Source organism: Odocoileus virginianus, chromosome 33 (genome assembly GCF_023699985.2).
Source record: "Odocoileus virginianus isolate 20LAN1187 ecotype Illinois chromosome 33, Ovbor_1.2, whole genome shotgun sequence".
In the NCBI taxonomy this organism is placed as follows: Eukaryota; Metazoa; Chordata; class Mammalia; order Artiodactyla; family Cervidae; genus Odocoileus; species Odocoileus virginianus.
In genome coordinates, this window is record NC_069706.1 from 25,940,021 (window position 1) to 25,962,161 (window position 22,141).

The following is a 22,141-nucleotide window of genomic DNA, read 5'->3' on the forward strand; positions in this document are numbered from 1 at the left end:
GGGCAGGTTGCAGGAACCCCCCCCTCCCCGGGAACCGGCGGTGGGCGGGGCTTGAACCCCGGAAACGGTAGGGGGTCCCAGGCCTGGCCCTGGACCCCTGGCCAGTGGGCATCGGGAAGGGGCCAGTTAAAGGGCCGGGGGCGCTGGGGAGAGGCGGGGCGGGGTGGGGGGAGGGGAGCTGGGACTCGGACCCCCGCACTGAGTGGGGCCCGGGCAGAAGCTGTGCACCCTGCGCCCGAAGAGCCCCCGTTGGCCTGGGGGTACTGAGGGACTGAGCCCCCCAGAGCAGGACCTCCCCCTGGAAGGGCCGCGCCGCAGCCCGTGGGAGGGCCTCGCCCCCGGCGCCCCCCATCTGCACTCGCCGCCGTCCCGGCCTCCGCTGGAGGGAGGGGCCGAGCGCCCTCGGGGGGCCGTGGACCCCGGCGTTCTGAGCGTTCCGCGCCCCGCGCCGCCCGGCCCCCCCGCCGCCGATGGCCGCCGACCCGCCGGGAGCTGCCGAGAAGGGAGAGATGGCTCCCGGGACACGTGTGAGGTGGGTTCATGCGGCTCCTCCTCACCCCCAGACCTGGGCAGCTCCCAGTCCATTCATCCTCAGCCCGGCCTCTCTCTACCTTGCCCGCCCCCAGCCTCACCCTCTCTTTGCGCCAAACTCCTCATCTCCAGCCCTCTTTCCTGTTACCTCTCAACCCTGGGGAACTGGCCTTCCTTCCTCGACCCTGCTTCGCCTTGCAGACCCCCATCCCCGCCTGCGGTTGCAGCCCTCCAAGGCCCCTCCCCTGGAGCGCTGGAGGGCTCCTTTCCCCCCATGGATGGGTCTGGAAAGGGGGAAGCTGGGGTAAGACTCTGGATATGAAGAGACCCTCCAGGCCTGCTGAATCTGTGTGGGATCTTGGAGGATCTGGTTTCCCTGGGAAGAGGAGCCCAAGGGATTCCAGACAATTAGGGATGGAAAGCAGCTTGGGAAGCTGGGAGGCAGGGGGTGGTGCACATGAGCCCATCTTGAGTTCTATGGAGATGTCAGGCTGGATTCTAGAATCCCAGGGAATCTGGGAGATTGCCCAGGTTGACCTGGAGACCCATAAGAAGTCTGTGTTGGAGCAGAGGGAGCTCTGGGGAACAGAGTTGACATTTGGGGCCACGGAGGCGTTCTAAAGCAGCGTCTCAAAGAAGGTCTGTGAGCGCTGGGAAGTTGGGCAGCCCGGTGGATCTTTAGGGGTTAGATTGGGTGAGCAGGTTCCCACTGAATCTGAGGAGGAAATCTAGGCTTTAGGGGAAGAGGAGTTGGGTGTTAGTAGCTTCTGAGAGAAAAGAGAGAGGTCTGGATTTGGTGATCAGGAATCTGTGGGGATCTGGGAGGTAAATTTGGGGTGTTTCAGCTTGGAGAGAGCCAGGGATGGACCACATTTGGAGAACAGGGGAAGAGTTGGGACCTGTCTCAGGTGACTCCACAGACAAGGAGCCCCTGGTTTTCCCAGGAGCTTCGCTGCGGGAATACCATGGAAAGGCCCTTGTCCCTCTCGGTGTCCCTTCGTCCTCCCTGGGTCAGGCGTGGGAGTATGGAAGAAATGTTGTATGGAGTAGGAGTGAGGTCAGTAAGCTTGTTCTCAGGGCTCCCGGAGGAGCCAAGTGAGCTGCTTCAGGAAGAGGGTGGCCTTGCCTAGAGGGAGGGGGGTTCCTCTGACCTTCCGCAGGAGGGGAACCTCCGTGTTCCTTGTCTCCCTGGGTAGGAAGCCAAGCTCTGGCTGCCTAGGATTGGGGGCAAAGCTGCCAGGAGTCTTGCCGGCCAGGATCCCTGTGGGCCCCCCTGACCTTGCCACCCTCCACCCACAGCCCTCGGCGTTGCTGACGCCCCCAATGTCGTCGAGCAGCCGGGGGCCGGGGGCCGGAGCGCGCCGACGCCGAACCCGCTGCCGCCGCTGCCGGGCCTGTGTGCGAACTGAGTGCGGGGACTGCCACTTCTGCCGAGACATGAAGAAGTTCGGGGGGCCCGGGCGCATGAAGCAGTCGTGCCTGCTGCGGCAGTGCACTGCCGTGAGTTCTGCCCCTGCTGCAGGGGGGCACCCTTCCCCAGCTGACCTCAGTACCTATCTGGGGGGCTGGGGGTGACTCTGCTCAGGGTCATGGAAAGTTGCCATAGGTTCGCTCATTCATTCACTGGCTGGTTCACATATCCGCCAGGCCCATTTCTGTCCTCAGCTTCAAGCTGGGGCCAATGTTTGGGTCCACAGAAGAATCCCTCCCACTCCCTACCTTCAGGCTTTCCCCAACTTTAAGAGGCAGAGACCCATAGAAAGCTCGGGCCCCCTTGGACCCCCTCCCCAGAGCCAGGAATGGGTCTTTGCCTTCTTTGGCCTCCTTTTCACCTGTGAGGGTGGTCTCGGATTTGAAGCTAGTCTTACCCACTGTGTGACCTTGGGCAAATCACTGTGACCCTCAAGGTACCTCCTCTGTGAAATGTTTCCTTTGCTGAGTTGTAAAGGTCAAACAGCATGGATAAGAATGTACCTGCTGCCAGGCGCAGCACACAGTAGGTATCCAAGAACCATGGGGCCGTGCCTGCTGTCCTCATCCTGAGTGCTCCCCAGGCCTCCTGAGAGTGGTCCTTTCCCAGTAGCCGTAGGACCGGCTGACATCCTGTGCTCCCCGTGACCCCCCTCCCTTTTTCCCTGCCGTCACCCTTCCTGGTCTCCTTGCCCCACAGCGCCTCCTGTTTTCCTTTGTCCCCTGACCCTTGCCTCAGTTTTCTTCTTCCCCACCTGCTGCTTCCCTGAGCCTGCCTCACAACTTTCTTGATATGACTCAGTATTACCCCTGATTTTTTTCCTAAAGTCATATTGTCTGAGAGCTGCTCTCCCTTCCCTAAGGTCAGCCAGCTGCCCTTAGTGTTCCCAGGGGTCTTGCCAAAACCGGGTTCATTGTGGGGTCCAGGGCAACCCCCATACGGCTCATTGAACAAACTCAGACTCACCCCAAGCTGTCTCCATGTTCCCTCCAGCTCTCTCTGAGTTTGCTGTCACCTTGGCATATAGTCTTCCCTCCTTTCCCAAAGCCAGCTACCACATCAGGTTACCCAGGCCCTGGATCCAGATGCAGCCGTCAACAGTGACAACTGTGTATCTACTACCTTTTCTGCATTATCTCATTTTTATGACAGTCCTGCAAGGAAAAACTTCCTAGCCCCATTTGACAGATGGAGAAAGACATAAGGGGGTTAAAGCAGTTCAAGGTCCTACTGCCAAAAAGGAACAAATTCAGGATTTGACCAGCTTGCCCCCCTGGGTTCTAAACGTCATCTCACATCTGGCCGGGGCCCCCAGAAAGAACGGTCTTATTCCTGTGGCTTGCTTTTGGGGTCCCTGACACCCCTCTTTCCCCCAACAGCCTGTGCTGCCACACACAGCTGTATGCCTCTTGTGTGGGGAGGCTGGGAAGGAGGACACAGTGGAGGGAGAGGAAGAGAAATTTGGTTTGAGCCTCATGGAGTGTACAATCTGCAATGAGATCGTCCACCCTGGCTGCCTGAAGGTGATGGTTGTGGCGACCCTGGAGGCCGGGGTGGGGCTCGGACTGTCAGGGAGCTGGGGTAGGATGCCTCTTGGGTTTTTTGACACCTGACATCCACTCCCTGCCTCTGTCTACAGATGGGGAAGGCTGAGGGTGTCATCAATGCAGAGATCCCCAACTGCTGGGAGTGCCCTCGCTGCACCCAGGAAGGCCGGACCAGCAAGGTAGAGGCTGGGGCTTGGGTGGGTGCCAGGCTCTGGGTAGGCAGGAGGTCGGGGGTTGGTGCAGAACCTTACCCTCAGCTTCCATCTCCCCAGGATTCAGGTGAGGGACCAGGCCGCCGCAGGGCTGACAACGGCGAGGAGGGCGCCAGCCTGGGGAGTGGATGGAAACTGACGGAGGAGCCGCCACTTCCACCACCTCCACCCAGGCGCAAAGGTCCCTTACCTGCTGGGCCCCCCCCAGAGGACGTGCCTGGGCCCCCCAAAAGAAAGGAGAGGGAGGCAGGGAATGAGCCCCCTACCCCAAGGAAAAAGGTGAGCCAGGGAGCATGCTCACTCGATCCAGCCTAAGGGATTTTGGGAGCTGTAGTCTGTTGCTTTTGGGGGGAACCTGGGACATTTAGCTTCATGGGTTCCCCCCAGGGGTTGCTGGGAGATGTAGTTCGGAATTTCAGGTGGGAGGACAGCGCATGTTCAGTGTGGAGGAGAGGTACAGGTGAGAAGCTACTGGCGCTGGATAGGGAAGCTTTGGGTGCTTTAGGGAGGAGGGAGAGAGCATGCTCAAATTAGCTGCTGCAGAGGAGGAAGGAGGGGCTGGAAAGGGCCTGAGGGGGAAGAAAGCGAAGATGAGAGCATGCTCAGTGAGCCAAGACACTGGTTACCGGATGAGCATGCTCAGAGTTCTCTCTGAGGTGGGGGCTTCTGGGATTTGTAGTTTTAAGAGGCGAGCATAGATCTTAGTTTTGTGGACAACCAGGGGCTAATGGCATTTCTCCCTTGCCCCCTGTCTCCTTCTTGCCCTGGTAGGTGAAAGGAGGCCGAGAAAGGCACCTGAAGAAGGTGGGTGGAGACGCCTGCCTCCTCCGAGGATCGGACCCAGGCGGCCCCGGCCTTCTGCCCCCCAGGGTTCTGAATCCGAGCCAGGCTTTCTCGTCCTGCCACCCTGGGCTCCCTCCCGAGAACTGGGAGGTGTGCCGGGGACCTCCTCCCTCCCCTTCCCACTTTCCTTTGCCCCACCCTCTATCCTGGAGACAGAAATCTGTCCTTTCCTGCCTACCTTGTCCTACCCCACCCCTTGGCCATGATGGGCAGGCAGTTGGGCCCCTGGGAAGAGTAGAGGGGAAGAGTGGGTTGGGGCCAGACCACAAGAGCCCTAGACTTGCCAAGAACCCTTGGGGTATCGTTTGACCCATTTGCCTCATCTTTCCAAACCTTTAAGGGGAAAGAACTGAGTTCAAATCCCTGTTCAACCATTGACTTGCTGATTGGTCTTGGCAGCTTATCAGCTGCTCTGGGCTTCAGTTTCCTCATCAGTGAAATAGACATGATACCACTTTCCTAACCCGGTCTGTGCCACAAAGCTGTTTAATGACATTAACTGAGTTTTGTAAACTGCAAAGGGACTAGATTTGAGGGAAGTAAGGCCCAGAGAAGTTTGAAGACTTGTCCAAGGTCACACAGGAAAACTCGCATTCAGCTGTCACTTTGCACTGACACATCAAATGCCAGGGTCTGCTTGACTGCGTTCAAATTCTTCCTCTGCCATTTGTCAGTTTGTCACCTTGGGCAAGTTCCATAATCTCTCGGAGCCTACATTTCCTCATATCTGGAAAGAGTGGGCCAAGTAGCCACTGCATCCCTGCGCTGTGAGGATGTCATGAGTCAGCGAGGGTGGGAGGTTCCGCCCAGGGCCGGATGATCGTTGTTACTCTCGTCTCATTGCAGAGACACTCGAAGTTGTTTGGTCCAGCTTTCAGTGTTGTAGATGATGAGAAAGGGGCTTCCCAAGGTCACCCAGAGAATTGATAGCCAGGTCAATATGCAAAACTAGATTTGTAACTGTTCTCCACACCTCACTGCTTTTGGAAACTCATAAGCTATCGAGACACATAAGTCTTTGAATTCTTTGCATCAGCACCTTCCTGTGACAGATAAGGAAAGTGAGAAGTCCAGAGTGGGCATGACTTGACTGAGGCTCCACAGGGCAGGAACTCAGGACTGTCCCTCCGGCTGTTCATCCCGCCGGTGACTCCTTGGGGGTTGGGGGGTGGGAAGGCAGGTGCCAGGCCCTAGAACAGCTTTCATCTCTCCCTGCAGAAACCAAAGCCGCCTTTGGCCTCTGCTGAGGGCCCGGCGGTGCCTTCCCCGTCACCCCAGCGGGAGAAGCTCGAGCGCTTCAAGCGGATGTGCCAGCTGCTGGAGCGGGTGCCCGACACATCCTCATCCTCCTCGGATTCCGACTCAGACTCCGACTCATCAGGCACATCGCTGAGTGAGGATGAGGCTCCTGGCGAGGCCCGGAATGGGCGACGGCCAGCCCGGGGCAGCTCGGGCGAGAAGGAGAACCGCGGGGGGCGGCGGGCTGTGCGCCCTGGCGGCGGAGGGCCCCTCCTCAGCTGGCCCCTGGGCCCCGCACCCCCGCCCCGGCCCCCACAGCTGGAGCGGCATGTGGTTCGGCCCCCGCCTCGAAGTCCCGAGCCCGACACGCTGCCTTTGGCTGCTGGATCCGACCACCCCCTGCCCCGCGCCGCCTGGCTCCGTGTCTTCCAGCACCTCGGGCCCCGAGAGCTATGCATTTGCATGCGAGTGTGCCGGACTTGGAGCCGCTGGTGAGTGGCCTGGACAGGCCTAGGTTCCATTGCCCACACGCTCCTCACTTGCTGGGTGACTTGCAACAGGTCCCTGAGCTTCTCTGGGCTGGGTGCTTGTACTGATGATGCTTCTATAGGATGTACATACTGTAGTTGGTACTTCTGTATTGACTGCACAGGCTGCTTTTTATTTATTTGCTCACTGAACCCTCACAACAACTCTATGAGGTGGGAATTGTTATCCTCATTTTCAGAGGAAGCTAAGGTCAAGGTCACGTGGAGAGGAAACGGTAGAACCAGGAATTTGAACCTGGTCCTTCTGGCTCCAGAACCTTTCTCCTTAAAATTGTTACTTATGAGTGTTTAATATGTGCCAAGTATAGTGCTGACTGCTGTACCTGCATCCTCTCACTTGCTTTTCACCTCTCTCTTCTGAGGACAGTCTTACTATTGATCCCACTAACACATAAGAAGGGGCTTCCCATGGCTCAGCAGTAAAGAATCTGCCTGCCAGTGCAGGAGACTCAAATTCGATCCCTGAATGGGGAAGATCCCTTGGAGGAGGGCATGGCAGCCCACTCCAGTATTCTTGCCTGGAGAACCCCATGGATGGAGGAGCCTGGTGGGCTACAGTCCATGGGGTCGCAGAGTGGGACACGACTGAAGCGACTTAGCACACATGCATGCACACCTAAGGAAGCCCTTTACGGGGCTTCCTCACTTCCCACTGCAGAGGGCATGAGTTCAATCCCTGGTGGGGAAACGAAGATTCTGCAAGCCGTGTGGCACAACTCAGAAAGCAGAAAGCCTTTTGCTGAGCGGCCCCTGCTCCCCAAGTGGCAGCCATATTTGGGCCTCCTCATTATGCTTGGAACTTCTTTGTGGCCTGGAGCCACCACCAGCACCTTCCACTTACCCTCCTCCCATCTCCCCACTGCCTCCTGAGTCTTGTTTCTGTAGGAATGTGGGTCAGCCTCTTCAACCCCTGGTCTTACTCTTCAGTCCTGTCCCTGACAATCCCCACCCCCAGCTCTCCACCAAACTCCTCCAACACTCCCCCCACACCCCAAAAGAGCACATAGAGGCTTTCTGCATGTTGACAGCCTTCATTCGTTTTCATGTTCCCATGTAAGTATTTGGGGCAAATACTGTATCTGTTTTATCTTCATGTTCTCAGCACAGGACAAAAGGTAATGTGTGTTAGTCGCTCAGTCGTGTCTGACTCTTTGCCAACCCCATGGACTATAGGCCACCAGGCTCCTGTCCATAGAATTCTACAGGCAAGAAAATTGGAGTGGGTTGCCATTTCCTTCTCCAGCGAATCTTCCCAACCTAGGGACTGAACCCCCGTGTCTTGGATTGCAGGCAGATTCTTTCCTGTCTGAGCTACCAGGGAAGCCCAAAGGGTAATGTAGGTGCTCAAAACACATTAAGTGAGTAAATCCAGGTTTTTTCCCCAGACCCTTCCTGTGGCCTGGGCATCCTGTTGGGATGTGCACACATTAGTTGATATGTTCTCATACTAACAGCAGCCCTGTGAGGGGGGTCGTGAGGGACACTTGAAGTCAGTGCAGGCAGTGGCTGACCTTAAACCCCAGTCCTTTTCCTTAGGATTCTGGTGTACTTGTTCACACTTGCTGGTCTGTGGAGGCTACAGAGCTACGAGGAGGGGAAGGCAGGCTCTGGAGATAAATTACCCATAGTTGAATCTTTTTTTTTTTAATGCTTTTTTTGTTTGTTTGTTTGTTTGTTTGGCTTCACCAGATTTTAGTCTTGAGCTCTTAGCTGGGGCATGTGGGATCTAGTTCTCTGACCAGGGTTTGAACCTGGACCCCCAGGAAAAGTCCTCCATAGTTGAATGTTTGCTGAGCTGTATGCTATCAGCCTAGTTCTTTCTCTGCACATCAGTTTGTGATCAGTTTCTTCATCTGTTAAAACAGGAACCAAGGCATTTACTTCATGAGTGTTTTTGTGAGCTGATACAATAAAGAATTGAGGACAGTACCTAGGAAATAGAAACTTCTTAGTGCCTTAACAGCAATCATTATCACTGGTTCAGCTACAAATATTTACTGAAAGCACAGACTTTTAACATTCTGGGAACTCAGATCTGTGCCCTTGAAGAGTTTTCAGTCAACCTGCAACATAGTAGAAACAAGTAGTTACAGCAGTTGCTGGGATCACCTCCTCCACCTCTAGAGGTCAATGGGGAAAGGTTTGCCAAGGCCTCTTGGTCAGGGCCAGCCCTGTGCTTGGTACATGGGACCCAGAACTGATGAAGACCCAATTTCTGACTCAAGGGGAGACTCATGACTGCAGGTGGATGAAGCAGAGAAGCTGGACTGGATGGTGGTTTTCTGCTTGGGCCTAGGAGTCTAGTCCCCATGGGTTTCGTTACCTGTGACTCCTGTACTTCTTGGATGAGTGGCCATGGGTGGATTGCTATACCTATTAGGGCCTCAGTTTCCTTATCTGTAGTCTGGGTTCATATCAATACCTAGTAGGGATGAAATGAGGTGATTCTTGGAAAATATTTAGCACAATCGCTACAGGGTGCTAAATGCTCAACAAAATGGTGGTTTTGGATGAGCAGAATGAGGGTAGGGCTGAACAAGGGCCTGAGGGGGGCACAGTGGGACTAGTCCAAAGGCTCTGTCAACCTGGGCACAGAGGCAGGGCCTGGGGGGATGAAGAGGAGGGACTGGAGTTGAGAACTTAAGAAGTAGGATGACTTGGATTTGGTGGCGGTAGGGTGACAAGCAACTGGGTTTCTGGTCCATGAGCCTGGATGGGCAGCAAGATGATGGCCCAAGCTTGGGAATACTTAGCAGGGGCAGGTTCCCGGGTCAAGCCAAGTGCTCACATTCGCCAGGTTTGGTCTGAAAAGCCTTTGGGCCCATCAGGAACTAACAGGAGAGCGCCTGGAGGTACAGGTCTGTTGCTAAAAAGAAAGACCCAAGTTCAGGAGTTTTTAACCTATAGATAGCAACTTCAAGGAAGAGGACAGAAATCAGAATGTCAGCACTTGTGAGTTAGAGAAAGGACAGCAAGAGACTTGGAGGGATTGCAAGCAGAGTGTATCCAGAAGGAGAGATTGAGGAGAGAACACGGTTGGGTGTTGGCGAGAGGTTGTGGGAGATCAAGGACCAGAGTGTCAGTTGGATTTTGCTCCAAGTAGGCCTGGCTGTCTTCTGCTGTGCTGTGTGGGGGTGAGGGCACTGGAACCAGGTCGCCTAGAATTGAGGTTGGACTTGATCTGTTTGTTCTCTGCCATGTCCCTAGTTTCTAAGATACCCGGCTTACAGGAGGTAATGAAAAAACACTTGTCGAATGAATGAAAGTGAGGAAATCAGGATGGAGTGTGAAAAAGAGGCAGCGAAGATGGAGCTGGATAGATATCAATTTGTAGGTGGGAGAGCAGGAAGTTGCAGGCTTTCCCATCGGATGGCTTCCATCTTCTCTTGAAAATGGGAGGCACAGTGGTCTGCCCAGGTCAGGGGAGGGAGGTAGGGTGGTGGGGGGAGGCGAGGCCTGGGGGAGTTGCAGAGTCCCAGGGAAGAGGGTGGAGACTTCACTGGAAATGAGCAAGGAAGGGACTACACTGTCTGGTCAAGGCAGCTGGATTTGGGACTAAACACTGATGGATGGTTGAAGGACCTCAATGCCAGCAAGGAGCCCAGAGAGCTGATAACGAAGAAGTGGCTTGGGTTGGAGCCTGGGAAGCTGGGAAGTCCTTACGGGTAGCAGTTTGGGCTGGTCTAGCTCTGTGGCTCCAGAGGGCCTCTGCAAGAGGGAGGTTTTGGACTCAACTTTGGAGGTGGGCTGAGTTGGTCAGGGGTATCTGGAATCAAGGGGAAAGGCAGTGGGGTAGGGCATTTGGCCATCAGGCTTGGCCTCCCCTGGGTGATGGATGCCTTGGCCTTGGACTTCTTCCAACCTATTACCTAAGTGTCATTCTCTAGTCTAGAAAGAGGGCTTCCCAGGTGACTCAGTGGTAAAGAATGTGCCTACCAGTGCAGGAGATGTGGGTTCGATTCCCTAGATCAGGAAGATCCCCAGGAGAAGGAAATGGCAGCCTGCTCCAGTATTCTTCCTTGGAAAATTCCATGGACAGAAGAACCTGGTTCATAGGGTCACAAAGAGTCAGACATGACTTAGTGACTGAGCGTGCATACCCTAGTCTAGGAAGAACCTGTCTATGGCCCCCTGTCACCCTCGCAACAAGCTTCCATGGTCCTGTTGGACATTTGGACAAGAACAGTGACTGCACTAAACACTTCCTCTGCATCGTCTGCCCCCCCACCCCTTTAAACATTTTTCATTTAATTATTTTAAATCACTGTTTAAAAAAAAATGAGACTAGAGTTAATTTACTCTCCCTTCGTTTTTGCAGCAAACCTATGAAATCAGTACTGCTTTTACGCCATTTTATGGTTTGGAAAATGGAGGCCCAGAGAGAGCAAGTGACTTGCCTAAGGTCACTCCGAGCACAGAGGCGGCAGAGCTGGGGCTTCAGTCCCCCTGCTCACACTCTGCACCTCAGAGCTCTGTGCCCATGTTCATCCAGCCTGGCATTCCAGCCTTCCTGGCCAAGACACCCCTACCCTGGGCTGGCCGTCCTCCATAGCCTCGCCCCTGCCTCTTCTCCATGTTGGAGCTCTCGATCCAGACCAGCTTGCTCTTCCACCTGGCTTTGCTACCATGTAATCAAAATGGGACCTTGAAATCAGTCTCCTAACCTCCCTGGACCTCATTTTCCTGACCTCTAAAAAGGACATGGTGATTATAGTATTCACCTCCTAGGGCTGTTGTGAGGTTAAATGTCTAAGGCGTAGAACACAGTAAACCCTTGGTGAACATGGGTTTTCATGGGTGAACATGAGGTATTCGTGCTGGAGTCATCGTCTTCGTCATACTCATTGTTAAGGTGAGATGATGAATCGCCTTTTGTTCCTACTGCCTAAGGTCCTCAGAGCTCTCCCGTTTTTTTGTTTTTTGTTTTCCCTGTGTACTTGGCCAGGACACTGGTTCTTCCTTATCTGAACTCAAATCTTTTCCTCCTCCCCTCGCTAGAATTAACTACTGCTGTGCAGTATGCAGGATCTTAGTTCCCTGAGCACGTATCAAACCTGTGCCCCCTGCAGTGGAAGCGCAGAGTCCTAACCAGTGGACCTCTAGGGAAGCCCCAATTGTTGCCTGCCTTCAAGTCTCAGATCTGGCATTGCCTCCCTGGGAACCTCCCCGTCCCAGTTTCTCACCGGCTCTTATCATGTCCCTTGTTGCCCCAGTTACTGTAAGACTCGGCTGCCTCCCCCGTTTCCTTACTGTTCAGTGTCTTGACACTTAGTATCAGTAGGGGGCCCTCAGTGACTATTGGCTGCCACTCTGAGATTTTAAACCCAGTGTTCTGGTCATCCAAGGGCAAAGGGACAAATTAGCTGCAGCCAAGAAAAATCAGGAGAGACTTCCTGGAAGAGGAAGCAGTGGAGCTGAGCCCTGAGGGATCCGGGTTGGTTGGCAGTTCCATCAAAGACAAACATGTGCCAAAATGGGTTGGCACCAGATAGCAGGTGTCTGTTGGTAAGCAGGTGGTTTGGCCTGGCCCTTGTGGAGTGCAGTTTACAGATACAGCTGGTGGCCTGTGTGTGCCCTTGGCGGGGAAGGGTTCCCTACTAGCCACGTAAGATCCAGGAGGGCTTCAAGTTGGTGGTGACAGTTGAGTTGGAACTCAAGACTGGGTCAGAGTGAGCAGAGAGAAATTTTGGATGAAATAGGATTTCACGGAGTGGAAGGAGATAAGGGACAGAACCTAGGGGCAGAAGCTGGATTGAAGGTGGGTAGTTTTTTTTTTTTTTCTTTTCTTTTCCTGTTTAGAATCGGAGAGATTTGCAAGTGTTTATTGTTTGAGTGGGTGGAACCAGGAGAGGGAGAGGCTAGAATGCTAGAAGAGGAAGGGAAATGGTAGGAGGTGGCAGGTGGGACAGAGGGTGGAGTTTTTTGGATCAAAGCCTTGGTGTATGTGTTTCCAGCTTCCCCTAAAATGTCACCCAAGGGTTCCTGAGTTTGCCTGAGAGTTGCAAGTGGCACAAAAATTTGGCTTGATCTTTCTATTATTAATAGTTTTGAAAAGAAAGTTCCTCCATTGGGTGCTATTATTATATCTTTCGGATACGTGCATGCTCAGTTGTATCCAACTCTTTGGAACCCTATGGACTGTAGTCCACCAGACTCCACTGTTCATGGAATTTTCCTGGCAAGAATCCTGGAGTGGGTTACCATTTCCTCCTCCAGGGCATCTTCCTGACCCAGGGATCGAACCTGTGTCTCATACATCTCCTGCATTGGCCAGCGGATTCTTAAACACCTGACAACTTTTCTAATACTTATCTCCCTGTTTAACAAAAATAGTCTTTAGATGGCAGCCAAAAGCCATAGCAACACCTAGCTAGAATTTAATAATCCTGGTCTGTTCTTGTGGTGTTTATGTCTAAGTGTAACATATGTATGTGAAACTATACTGGTTTTCAGTGCAAATGCTGGTTTTAAGAATTGATTTAAAGATAAATTTACGTTCTGCAGATAAGTGGATACTGAATGACGGGAGTTTGGGCATCTCTGCCCCAGCCCAGGGCTTCCTGAAAGGAAAGCCTCCAGAAGTGGGGCTGGGAGAGAGATAAGAGACAGCTTGCTGGTTCCCCTCCCCACCCCTGCTGCTTCTGATACAGTTCATCTTACCCAGTGGGAACTTTTTTGACATGGCTTTGAACTACTGTACTGAAGGAAACTTTTCAAACCATATCTCAAGGAACTTTAGTGTATTGGGTTGGCCAAAAAAAAATTTGTTCGATTTTCCATAACAGCTTACGTGGAGGGAAACCTGAATGAACTTTTTGGCCAACCCAATACTACAGTGTATTAGTAGATGACTTTGGCAGAGATGGGGAAGGGTTCCCTGGTAACATCAGTTTGGGAAGCCCTTCTCCAGTTCCCTGCATGTGGGTCTCATCAAGGCTGTCAGAGTTGCTGGGGACCAACCCGTTTCACCTTATGCAGGCCTCATTCATCTTTGTAGTTTCAACAACTGGGACCTACTGGGCCGTCCATAAACACTGCCTGACCGAATCACTGGGAAGCCATAAATGAAGTGTGTGGTAGGGGTGCTCCGTGGGAGCTTTGGGTGGTTCACACTCGGCTTGGGACCATCCATTCATGCAACAGATGTACAGCAGGTAACCTACACCTGGCCCGGTGCTGGGCACTAGGGTGCTGAGAGGAAGAAGCCAGGGCTGCCCTGGTGAAGTCTCCATTCTGGCTGGAGGCTCACAGTAATCACAGACTAGTAAGTCAAGCCCTGGGCAGCTGGTCCTCAGGATGAGCAGACGCGGATCACGGGCAGGAATTAGTAGAGGTTGAAAAGTACCCACAGCCACCATAACTGGTGAGAAGCCCAAGGCAAAGGATGGGGGCTGCTGCTGGATCTCTTTGGGTCTCCATCAAATACAGTGTGTAGAGTGCGTGTGTCTTTGGCACAATGCTTTGGAAGCTTTAGGCCCACTCACTATAGATTTTTTTTTTTGGTTGGGCTAGATCTTCACTGCAGGACGAGGCCTTCTTTAGTTGTGATGCTCGGGCTCTAGAGCATGCAGCCGCAGTAGCTGCAGCACACAGCTTATCCAGGTGCCCCGTGCTGGCTCTCTAGTGGCAGTACATGGGCTTAGGTGTCCCACGGCATCATGTGGGATCTTAGTGCCCCAACCAAGGATCAAACCCATGTCCTCTGCATTGGAAGGCAGACTCTTAACCACTGAACCACCAGGAAAGTCCCTGTAAGGTCCACTAACTGTAATAACCCCATTTGATCTTAAAACCACCTCGTGGGCAAGGCCCACCTGTTGACTATCATCTTTTGTGTTATAAACAAGGCCTGAGGCCCAGGGAGAGGAATGGGCTTGCCTAAGATCTCACATCCAATTAGTGATGGAGTTGAGCCCCAAACGCCGTGTTCTTGGCCTGGGACCTGGGGCTTCCTGCCCATCGTTGCTGTCTGATATGGACCAGGAGAGAGCTGGGGTGAACCAGGGTGGGGATTGTAGGTTCCCTGAGACTGAGCTGAGGACTGAGGTCTCTGTCTCCCCCTTGTGGCCAACAGGTGCTACGACAAGCGTCTGTGGCCTCGGATGGACCTGAGCCGGAGGAAGTCACTGACCCCGCCCATGCTTAGTGGTGTGGTTCGCCGCCAGCCTCGAGCCCTGGACCTCAGCTGGACAGGTGTCTCCAAGAAGCAGCTCATGTGGCTTCTGAACCGACTGCAAGGTAGTGCCGGGTGGTGAGGTGGGGGGGTGGTGAGGGAAGGGAACAGACCTGGGACGGACCCCTCCTAGCACCTGTTTCCGGGGACCTCCCCACTCCCCCAGGCCTGCAGGAGCTGGTGCTGTCTGGCTGCTCCTGGCTCTCTGTCTCTGCCCTGGGCTCAGCCCCACTGCCAGCCCTGCGGCTCCTGGACCTCCGCTGGATTGAGGATGTTAAAGACTCCCAGCTCCGCGAGCTGCTGCTGCCTCCGCCAGACACCAAGCCAGGTGTGGCCTCTCTTGGCTCCTTTGTAGGAGGGTTTGGACAGGCTGGGGGATGAGGCCTCCATGGTCTCTTCCGATTCCTGCTGGGTGTTAAAATGATTTGGAGAACGGATAGAGCTTGTGAGGTTGAGGAGACAGACCCTGCTTGGCCCATGTTCGTTCATTCACTTTCCTGCTGTGTGCTGGGCCCTGTGATCAGAGCTGAGGGGATGGGATGAGGAAGATGTAGCCCCTGACTTCCAGAGGGGAAGATAATTAGGGGATGAAATGTAGTGTGGGACAGGAGGATGACACAGAATTCTAGGAGAAGCCAGGGGATTGTGAGCAAAATCTCTGGGTGTAGTGGGCACTGTTAGGGGAGACTTCTCCCAGGGGAGCAGTGGGACTGCTGTGGAAGAACGCAGGCCTGGGGTGGCTAGTCAGTTCCATTTGTCAAGAGGAGTCAGACAAAGGATCTTCTGTGAAATATCCTGGTTTTTAAATGATGGCGCGTAATTCAGATTCTTTTTAAAATTCATGTGTTGGCCCAGCAAAGATATGATTGAGCAGTAGAATTGGCCCGTAGATCTTCTTGCCCTGAAGTGAAACAATGAGGACTTTTCTGAAGGAGCAGAGCAGAAACGAGGGAGCCAGCTGATTTGCACGGTTGTGTGGAGGTGGTGGTTTCATTTCCTGAGTCAGACCACAGCCACCTCTTCACCCTGCTCTGGCCCTGGCCTCTGCCACCAGGTAAAGTCAGCTTCACGGCACATAGCCTCTGGGCCTGGCCCTGGATAGAGCCCTGGAGACCTCAAACTGAGTGAGCCCTATTCCCCACACTGGTAGAACCCCAGTCATGCAGAAATAGAAGGGCATGACGTGGTAATGGCTGTGGTCGGTGAGAGGGTGGCGGGGGTCAGGAAGCAGGGTAATGAGAAAAGCCCTCCTTAAGGAGGTGCTATTTGAATTGAGTCCTGAAAGAGACAGGATTTTTCCCAGGGAGTGTGAAGGAATAAGCAGTTTTGTGAGGCCTGGGAACCATATTGGCAAAGAGGGGATGCTGGGAACTGGGGCTGGTCTGGTAAGCACCAACCTGGTCACTTTGGGGGTCCTATTGAGGTGTGAGGTAGGAGTGCTGAGGCCTGGGGCTCTTTGTCTAGTTCTAGCCAGGAGCTGGGATACTTAGCATTTTCTCTGGTCCCCACCAGTCTGTTCTCCATAATGAAGCCGGGGAACCACCCAGAAGATCAGGTCTGTCCACGTCACCCCATGCTCTCCACTCGTTCTTTTTTTTTTTTTCTCTCCACTCGTTTCTTGTTGTTCCCTGGTGCTCTTTGGATGCAGATCAGTATTTTACCATGGTTGATAAGGCCACTGGTCTGGCTCCCACTGACCTATGCTATCCTCACATTTCAGCCACCTTAGCCTCCTTGCCAAGTTTCCTCCAGCCCCAGGGCCTTTGCCTACTCCTCTTTGCCTAGAATGCTCTATCCTCCTTCACCTGATACCCAACTGCTTTTTAGGCCTCAGCATCAATGTCACTTCCTCCTAGAAGCCCTCCAAGATCTCCTCCTCCATTGAGATGAGAGTCCTTCTTCCAGAGAGCAGTCCCCTCCTAACATATCACTGTACAGTGGTGAAGTGATTTGGTTAAAATCTGTCTCCTCCTACAAGGCTCTTAAGCTCCATGAGGTCAAGGACTCTCAGCTCACCCCAGCACCTTGCTTTGGCAGCTCTCTTTCATGGCTCCCTTCTTGCCACCCCATCCCCCTCACAGCAATCTTGGAAGGGGAGTAGAGAAGGAACTAGGATTTCTGGGTGAGGCCCCAGAGGGCTTGAGTGACAGCTGCAAGTCACACAGGCCAGGCCAAATCTGAGCACCCACCCGTGGCCCTCTCTTCCTGGAGCTGGACTGAGCGTTGAGAACAGTGCTTTCCGTGAGGTGAGAACGTGCCGTTTGCCTGGCAGACCAACTCCATCTCCTCCTGCTTAAATTGACTTCAGTCTAAGCCCCTTTATCAGGAGCTCACAAAGGTGAGCCGTCCAGGCCCCCCAAGCCTAATATGCTCCTTGAGACTCTCCCCACATTCCCCCCTCCCCTTGGCTACACTAGGTCTTTGTTGCTTCACTGGGGCTTTCTCTAGTTGCAGCAAGCAGGAGCTACACTTTGTTGCAATGCACAGGCTTCTCATTGCAGTGGCTTATCTTGTTGTAGAGCAGGGGCTTTAGGGCACACGGGCTTCAGTAGTTTTGGTGCTTGGGCTCAGTAGTGGCTCACAGGCTCAGTTGCTCCTTGGCATGTGGGATCTTTCTGCACCAGGGATCGAATCCATGTCCCCTGTATCGGCAGGCGGATTCTTAACTGCTGGAGCACCATGGAAGCCCTCTACACCCACCTCTATCCCCTTGGCTTCCTGTCCTCGTGTGGCATCCCTGGGTCAACACTGCAAGTTTTCCTACCTTCTTGCTTTTGCCCCTGCTGTTCTCTGCCTGGCTGCGCTTCCCTCCCCCATTCCTTCTTGTTCAAATAAATCCCTGAAGGCCCATCTCAGTGAAATCCTCCTTGAGCCCACTTGCCTTGCCCCAGCCACCCGAGACCTCTTTTTCATCCGCTTCCCTCTGTTGGCCTTTAGCTGTGGCCTGAGGTTGAGGGCATCAGCAGGTATATCTCCGCTCCAGGCTCTCAGCTCCTCAAAGTGAAAAGGAGAGAATTCAGAGCTTGCCAAGTAGGTGCCCAGAGGTGGCCTGGCAGGTTACAGAAGTGATGAGCTTGGTGCAGGATGTTAGGGAGTACACCTTGTCACCCAGCTTCAGTATCGTTGTGGGATGAATGGGGTAGCCCAGTGATGCTCGATCTTACAATTTTTCAGGGAAAAGCTCCATATCAAAGTTTCTTTATAAAAATGGCCTTCTATGTAGCATTCCTGGTGGCTCAGATGGTAAAGAATCTTCCCGCAATGTGGGAGACCCGAGTTTGATCCCTCAGTCAGGAGGATCCCCTGGAGAAGGGAATGGCTACCCACTCCAGTATTCTTGCCTGGAGAAGTCCATGGACAGAGCAGCCTGGTAGGTTACAACCCCTGGGGTTGGACAGGAGTGAGCGATTCACACACACCTCTTATGTAGCATCAGTCATTAAGAAAAATGTGAACACTTTGCAGATCCCTAAAACACTCGTGCAGGCTAGTTCCCTGACTTGGTGTTGTATGATCTAGTTTATTTATCTCAGGGTGAGGTTGGGGCCTGGAAAGCTGATAGCATTGTGGTTAAGAGTTAGGACTCCCGAGTCACAAGGCCTGGTGTCTTGGCTCTTTCATCCATAATCATGTGATCTTGAGTAGCTGGCTTGGGGATGTAAGCCTGAGTGTTCTCATCTATAAACAGGAATGATGATCAGAAAACTTGCTTCCTGAGGCTGTGGTTCTTAAAGCGTGGTCTCGGGACCAGCAGCTCAGCGTTGCTGGAGAACTTGGTTTTTCCTTTGTCTGGATTTTTTTTTTTACAATGCCATGTGGCATGCAGGATCTTAGTTTCCCAACCAGAGATTGAACCTATGCCCCATGCAGTAGAAGCACAGAGTCTTAACCTGGACCTCCAGGGAAGTCCCAGGGGAACTTGTTAGACTGCCTGGGGGTGGGGCCAGCAATTGGTTTCACCCAGCAGCCCAGGGAGATATAGAAGTCAGTCTCTGTCTGTCTGTCTCCCTCTGGTTTTTTCTTTCTCTCTCTCTCTCTCTCTAATTGGAGAGCCACTGGGCTGGGGCAGGCTGCCACTTAGCCGCTGCCTGGCCTACAGTGTGTGGTCAAGCATAGATAAAAAAAATGGAAATGCGGGATCATGGTAGATACAATATAAAGGAAAGCTTTGGGGGCAGAGATGAAGGGTAGGAGCTCTTCTATCCCAGAGATGGAGGAAGGGGAGGCCTCTGAGCTCAGATGGGAAAGCCAGGGACCCTGGCCAGGCAGGGGACTGAACACAGGTGGCCTTGGGCAGGGTCCCCTGTGGAGTTTGGCTCAAGTGTTTCTGAAGGAGGGAGAGGAATTTGGAGCTGAGACAGGGGTGAGACCTTGTAGGAACGCGAATGTTCTCCCAAGTAGATTAGACTTCTCTGAGGTGCCCTTGGAGAGTTTTCAGCAGAAGAGGGATGTGGTCTCACATATTTGAGAACTACTCTTTTTTTAAATTAATTTTTATCGGAGTATAGTTGCTCTCCAATGTTGTGTTAGTTTCTGCTGCACAACAGAGTGAGTCAGCGATATGTATACAAACATACATCCCCTCTTTTGGGGATTTCCTTCCCATTTAGGCTGCAGGAGAGTACTGAGGAAAGGTTCCATGAGCTGTACAGTAGGTTCCCATTGCTTATGTGTTTGATACACAGTATCAGTAGTTTGTCTGCGTCAAGCCCCCTCTCCCAGTTGTCACCCCACCCCCCTTTCTCCCTTGTGAGACTCTGTCTTTTGATAAGTGAGGAAGTGGAACAGGAGGCCGTCCTGTTGGGGATGTCATTTGTTGGATGAGTGACTATATATTGACAAGCATCTATGTCCCAGGTCCTGTGCATAGATTAAGAACAAGACAGACAAAAACTCCTGCCTTCCTGGAAGTGGCATTCTGGTGCAAGCGTCCCCAACCCCCAGTATCACTCCCCATGGCTCCCGGTCACTCCCATTACCACCTGAACCGTCTCCCCCCTCCCCCAGCCCTGTCCGTGGAAAAATTGTCTTCCATGAAACCAGTCCCTGGTGCAAAAAAGGTTGGGGACTGCTGTTCTAGTGGGAGAAGAAAAAATATGTCAGTGAGAAAAAGAGGAGAAGGTGCAGGGAAGGAGTTGGAGTACGTGGAATGTTATGGTTCCGAATGGCATAATCGTGGAAGGCCTCCCTGAGGAGGCAGTGTGAAGAGACAGATGAAATCTGTCTTGTGTGGGTTTGGGGGAGAAGAGCAAGCCACGAGCCACACAGAAAATGCAAGTTGAGGTTCCCTTAGAGTGGGAGCAGGTCAGGGGGTGGCGAGGGAGGAGGGTGGAGACATAGCCGGTGCAGGGATGCGAGCGGCCCACAGTGGTGACCTCTTCTCTGCCTACCGCAGGGCAAACGGAGAGCCGAGGGCGTCTACAGGGGGTAGCCGAGCTGCGCCTGGCCGGCCTGGAGCTGACGGACGCCTCCTTGCGGCTCCTGCTGCGCCACGCACCCCAGCTGAGCGCCCTGGACCTGAGCCACTGCGCCCACGTTGGGGATCCCAGTGTCCACCTCCTCACGGCCCCCACCTCCCCGCTCCGAGAGACCCTGGTACACCTCAATCTCGCCGGTAAGCGCCGTCCCTTATCTCTCCATCCTTCCAGCCTCCTGGGCCCTGTGGTCTGGGTGGACCCCCGGCTCACCTTCTGGTCTCAGCTGCCGTCGCCCCACCCCCAGGTTGTCACCGCCTCACGGACCACTGCCTCCCGCTGTTCCGCCGCTGCCCGCGCCTCCGCCGTCTCGACCTGCGCTCCTGCCGCCAGCTCTCCCCGGAAGCTTGTGCCCGGCTGGCAGCCGCCGGGCCCCCTGGCCCCTTCCGCTGCCCAGAAGAGAAGCTGCTTCTCAAGGACAGCTAGTTGGGTGCCCCCCCCCACCCCCCCCCCACCCCCAGGACTCATCAGGAGCCTGGACCTCAGGCCTTCATTTCACCCCTGCCAGGAGGCCAGGTCACCCACCTCATGACTTGGGATTCCTGAGTTTTACGACTTGGGGTTCCTGCCCAGGGACTCGAGCCAGCCTCCCCCACTCTTTACCCCCTGCACTGATATCTCTGGGGGTCTCTTCTTCCCATCCCCTCCCCCTTCCACCTGCTTCATCGACCATCCCCTGGGGGAAGCGGGTCAGAGGTACTGGGGGGCGCTGAGCCAAAGGGCTGGTGGGAGGGGGGTTGAGGTGCAGTTTGAGGGGGGGATGAATGGGGAGAGTATCTGCACACAGGATGTTGGGAGCAGGGGGCTGGGGGAGGTGGAGGATGGGCTGGGGGGTGGGGGGTGGGCAGAGAGCAGACCATCAGGGGTTCAGGGAACAAAGACCAGATACTTGGAGTTGGGGGGGTAGGGTGGGGGGGCCAAAAAGGGAAACCAGAGGAGCAATTGGGGATCCAGGTGTCAGAGATGAGGGGACTCGGGGAACCAGGGGAAAGCAACAGGGCTGAGTGAGGGGTGGGGGGCAAGAGCAGGTGCAGGGAGGGTGGTAGTAGCCCCTCGGGGTCACCCCTCTCCTTCCTCCCTCCCTGGATTTCAGTTCCTTCTCCCCAACCCTGACTCCTTGAAAGTCACTGACAATGGCAGCTATCTTGAGGAGTGGGGCCCGCGGGCCTGCCCGCTGTTCAGCGCGCCCTGGGGAGTGGTGAGGGGTACCCCAGCCCCCTACCTGCCTCCCCGCACTATACTTGAACATTCATCTGTACTGAAGTGTTACTTGAACCGGGGGAACCTCGGACCTGGGGGAGCCAGAGCTTAAGGGGACGGGACCAGCTTGGACTGAGACTGGACTGGTGGACCACCGAGTTCGGACTGGACCACCCCAGGCTCTCTTGCTTTACTGTATTGAGCAGCTCCACCCCTCCTGACCCTGAGGTGAGGGTAGGGGGTGGTGGGCCAGCCCAGTGATGGGGAAGATGGGACTCCTCCAGCTTGGCTCTTCCCACTCTTTCATCGTCATGGAACCTTGTATCCCATTTGCCCAGGGAACTGCCACTCCTGGTTGCCATGGAATTAGCAGCCAATGGACACCTCCCAAAGCCAGTGCTAAGGCTGGAAATGGCCCCTCTTAGTTGCCATGGGAACTTAGTAACGACTCTTGGCCTTCTCCTGCCCCTTCCTCTGCGGGGGCGGGGCTTTGGGAGCCAGGGGTAGGGGCAGGGGCCAGCTCCCGCCCCTCAGCCCGGGTCTCCCTGGGGAGCCAGACTGGACCTTGTTGGGGAGGGGGGAATATCCACATACCTCAGGTAACAGGGAGGTGCGCGGGTGGGGGGGAGGGACTGGGTGGACCAAAGGCCGGAGGGGAGGGGGTCCTGGGGATTCACAGAAGGCTTGAGGATGGGGCCGCTTGGGGGAGGGGGAGGAGGCAGCCCAGCGAGGGATAAGTGGGGGACCCAGCCGGGCTGGGCCCCTGGGCCCCGGGTCTGTACTATATGGTTTGCTATAAAACTCAAAATCTTCCAGCCGGGGCCACCGAGTTCGCGTGTGGTTGTCTGCTGCGTTGGGGGTGCCGGGGGAGGGGGGGGGGGGTTGGGGATGACCCGCGTATTC

At 54.5% G+C, this 22,141-nt stretch overlaps 1 protein-coding gene across 4 annotated transcripts; it reads left to right on the forward strand.

Moving 5' to 3' along the window:
• Nucleotides 1–216: 216 nt before the first annotated feature.
• Nucleotides 217–22,059, forward strand: FBXL19 (F-box and leucine rich repeat protein 19). Of its 4 annotated transcripts, none has more exons than XM_070461216.1 (11): nt 217–532; nt 1,831–2,031; nt 3,382–3,525; nt 3,642–3,728; nt 3,822–4,040; nt 4,533–4,694; nt 5,823–6,334; nt 14,466–14,629; nt 14,698–14,892; nt 19,960–20,178; nt 20,286–22,059. In XM_070461216.1, exons 2-11 carry the CDS (start codon nt 1,855–1,857, stop codon nt 20,462–20,464), a joined length of 2,058 nt encoding a protein of 685 aa, XP_070317317.1. In that variant the 5' UTR covers nt 217–532; nt 1,831–1,854; the 3' UTR covers nt 20,465–22,059. The 4 variants fall into 4 exon arrangements, with proteins under 4 accessions (XP_070317317.1, XP_070317318.1, XP_020749440.1 ...); XM_070461217.1 differs by having other exon boundaries at nt 14,731–14,892; XM_020893781.2 differs by having other exon boundaries at nt 4,533–4,565; nt 14,731–14,892.
• Nucleotides 22,060–22,141: the final 82 nt, after the last annotated feature.

Bases quoted from the DNA above. Each gene is read 5' to 3' on its own strand.
- FBXL19 (XM_070461216.1), top strand. From the start codon at position 1,855: ATGTCGTCGAGCAGCCGGGGGCCGGGGGCCGGAGCGCGCCGACGCCGA. The intron at 2,032-3,381 runs GTGAGTTCTGCC...TTCCCCCAACAG, and splicing joins TGCTGCGGCAGTGCACTGCC to CCTGTGCTGCCACACACAGC. The intron at 14,630-14,697 runs GTAGTGCCGGGT...GACCCCTCCTAG, and splicing joins GCTTCTGAACCGACTGCAAG to CACCTGTTTCCGGGGACCTC.